This window comes from Limulus polyphemus, unplaced genomic scaffold (assembly GCF_000517525.1).
Source record: "Limulus polyphemus unplaced genomic scaffold, Limulus_polyphemus-2.1.2 Scaffold440, whole genome shotgun sequence".
In the NCBI taxonomy this organism is placed as follows: Eukaryota; Metazoa; Arthropoda; class Merostomata; order Xiphosura; family Limulidae; genus Limulus; species Limulus polyphemus.
This window is the reverse complement of record NW_013666050.1, coordinates 360845-363969: the sequence shown is the minus strand read 5'-3', so window position 1 is coordinate 363969 and position 3125 is coordinate 360845. Positions and strand designations below refer to the sequence as shown.

At 32.4% G+C, this 3125-nt stretch overlaps 1 protein-coding gene across 2 annotated transcripts in view; it reads right to left on the bottom strand.

The window, feature by feature from the left end:
- The window catches only part of LOC106458291 (WD repeat-containing protein 44-like), a 54818-nt gene extending 52070 nt beyond the window's left edge, over positions 1-2748 (bottom strand). The window contains exons 1-2 of one of the 2 annotated variants that reach the window (XM_022384459.1): positions 2587-2748; positions 1722-1936 (exon numbers count right to left, since the gene is read on the bottom strand). In XM_022384459.1, the coding sequence (XP_022240167.1) occupies positions 1722-1918 (197 nt within the window). In that variant the 5' untranslated portion in view covers positions 1919-1936; positions 2587-2748. The remainder of the gene's footprint in view (positions 1-1721; positions 1937-2586) is intronic. The other variant, XM_022384460.1, reaches the window with a different exon arrangement.
- Between the last annotated feature and the right edge of the window lie 377 nt (positions 2749-3125).

Genomic DNA, 3125 nt, shown 5'->3' with positions numbered 1-3125 from the left:
CAATAAATTACTTAAATTTGCAGATGATATTAAGGTCTTGGGTGTTGCTAGCTGTGAAGATGATACTGCTGATTTACAAAAGGATTTAGATCATTTAGTGAGTTGGGCAAATATATGGCAGCTGGGTTTGAATTATAATAAATTCAAGATAATGCATGTGGGTTTTCATAATTTGAATTATAAGTATAACTTGGATGAGAATAACCTTAACAGTGTCATGAAAGCAAGGTATCTTGGTACAACAGTCGATCAGTCTCTTAAGACATCCAAACAGTGTGCTGTTGCTAGTGGTGGGACAAATAGGATTTTAGGTTGTGTCTACATAAATATTGAATACAAGTCTAAAGAGGTTATAATTTCATTGTATTAGTCACTGGATGTGCCACATTTAGAGTATTGTGTTCAGTTTTGGGCTCCTTACCTTAGGAAGGACATTGAATTGTTGAAAAGGGTTGAGAGAAAGGTTACTAGAATGGTGCCTGGGATGGAAGGGTTGTCATATGAAGAGAAGTTGAATTCTCTCAAATCATTTTCTCTTGAAAAAAAGAAGAGTTAGAGGGGGTCTGATAGAAGTGTTTAAGATTGTAAGGAGAATTGATAGTGTTGATGCATCATCTTACTTCATACTTAACAGTGAGAATAGTAGGACTAGGGGACACAAATACACATTTTGGGCTATAACATCTGAAGGCAACCCATTCCAAGGGCCAACTACCCTGTTAGAAAAATAAAACTGTCTTAATGGAAGATTACTCCTATCCTGAGGTAGTAAATTTAAGTGAGTTTAAGAGAAAGCTTGATAAGTATATGAATATAAGAGATGGCTTTAAGATTTATTTATTGTTTTTAAAATTTATTTATTAATAGTTGTAGTTTAGAGGATGGGACAGCAGAGATGGACCAATAGGTCCCATGTTGTCTCAGAACATTATGTTATGTTATGCTGCTTTCTAGTTATGAGTGTTACAGTTATCAAATGTACTTCATAAAAATCAGCACTTTCTTTGACATGGAAAGTTAGTGGCACAAACTTTTATGCTGCATTTATAAGTATAAATATTTGCTTTTTATTTCTGTGAATAGTTCACTTTTAGTTTTACATATAAGAAAGAGAAAGGTGGCAAGTCATTTACATGGTTTGACATCACCAATTTTATAGCCACTGGTAAAAATGAGCAAATGGCTAGAAAAATTCACTGGATGAACAAACATTCTGCTGACCCAACTAACATTCATTGATCATTCACTGAAAATGCTGATATATGATCTGCTGCAACTTTTGTCAAAATACTAAAGAAAGGAAATACCTCAAAATGGCTTATTGCAACAACTGCATACTTCACAGGCTGTCAATGTTGTAGGTTTCCTGTTCCATTAAAAACTAATACTCTCCTAATAATTCATAAAAGTCCCCCCCCTCCCAAAAAAAAGTGAAATCTACCTGCACTTGCAAAGTAAGCAGGTACTAATTTTGAATATTACAATCAGCTAACTGAAGTCATCTCTTATCTACCAGAACTACTCCAGAACAAATACATTGTTACTAACATTCTTATAGTATTCTTCCTTAAACAATTAGGTTAAACATTTATATAATTTTTAGCATGAAATAATACAATATAATCCAGTTTGTACAGCAAATAATACATATACTAATTCTATCAGAATGAAGGATAATTTTATGTTCTGCAAAGTGATAAAAGACTAGGATATACACATACCTTTGTATTACACCTTCCTTATCATTTTTTGTTGGTTTTCCTGTTTCTATACCACTGCAACCAGTCAGTTTTGACACAGTTTCAAATGAATGACGATTTACAAGCTTTCCCTCCGCAGGCCTAGTTTGAACATGGTTACGGGAGGGAGTCCTGTCCTCAGCATCAAAAAATTCTTCTGAATCACTATCTGATGACATGAGGAACTCCAAGTATGCCAGATATCACCAAAAATTAATAATATTAATCTATGATTGATAAAACTTGCAGCATTAATTTAGAATAACATTCAACGTGTTCCAAGCTTCATTGATTTTAAAGTTCTAATCTATATTCAGATTCCAGATTTTCAATTAAAGTAATATTTTACTGGTAATTTTACCGATTTAACATGAGATTAAGAATCAACCATTTGATTCAAGTTAATTAAATAACGGTTCGTGATTGCAGTGAAAACATAAAGCACACACTTTGTTCATTACAATTCACATCGACTCCCGAGTAGTATACTGTCTATACTAGTAATATATCATATGCATCAGTTATATAAATTATATAAGTTATAACATTAACAGAATTAAATATCCATTTCGTTTGGGCCTTGAAGTTGAACGACCAACACTGCAAAGTGCAAAACTGGATTACGGGTGACACTTGAGCATCTTAAACATACTTTCACACAAGTTATATAACCTACACGACTCACAACACAAGCTAGTTTTAATTTTTTCTTAACCCTAAACTAAAAGCACAATAATGTTAATCTTATTCTCAGTCTTACTGTGACTGTGACACTCCTTTCCTAACGACCAAGTAATGTTAAGGAAATAAATTAGTATTAAGTCATAACTAGTCTCGTTTCTACCACCTTAATCCAACAACAGCACGATGTTCCTTTGAAACAGATGTATTATTTCTCCTCTTTCATGCTGAAATTACATTTTAACCGAAATTGAAAACAAATGAACTGTATTTAGCATTCAATATTGCGTTCAGGCATACTCCTTTGCATTTGTATGCCTACACCCAAGATAACTTGGCCCTCTATTGACGAATATTCAAAAACAATGTGACTAAATATGAATTATATGATAAATTAGTCTGGCCGTAGAATGTCATAAGTTTGGATACAATTACTTCATATATATATTAAGAATTTAATTTTCATTTGTAACTTCCCGTAAAAAAGTATAATGGTGATAAACAATAGAATTATTTTTTCTTTTTATGTATAATCACAATTGGATGAAATAATATTTGTGTGCACGAGGAATGTAATTGAACCCAAAGCTATGGTCATGAAACTGAGTTTAGAAACAATGCACCAGCAATAAAATTCGTCAGATTTATTAAGCATAAACTATTAGATATACACTATCATTTTAGTATTTTAATTTAGAGTTCTTG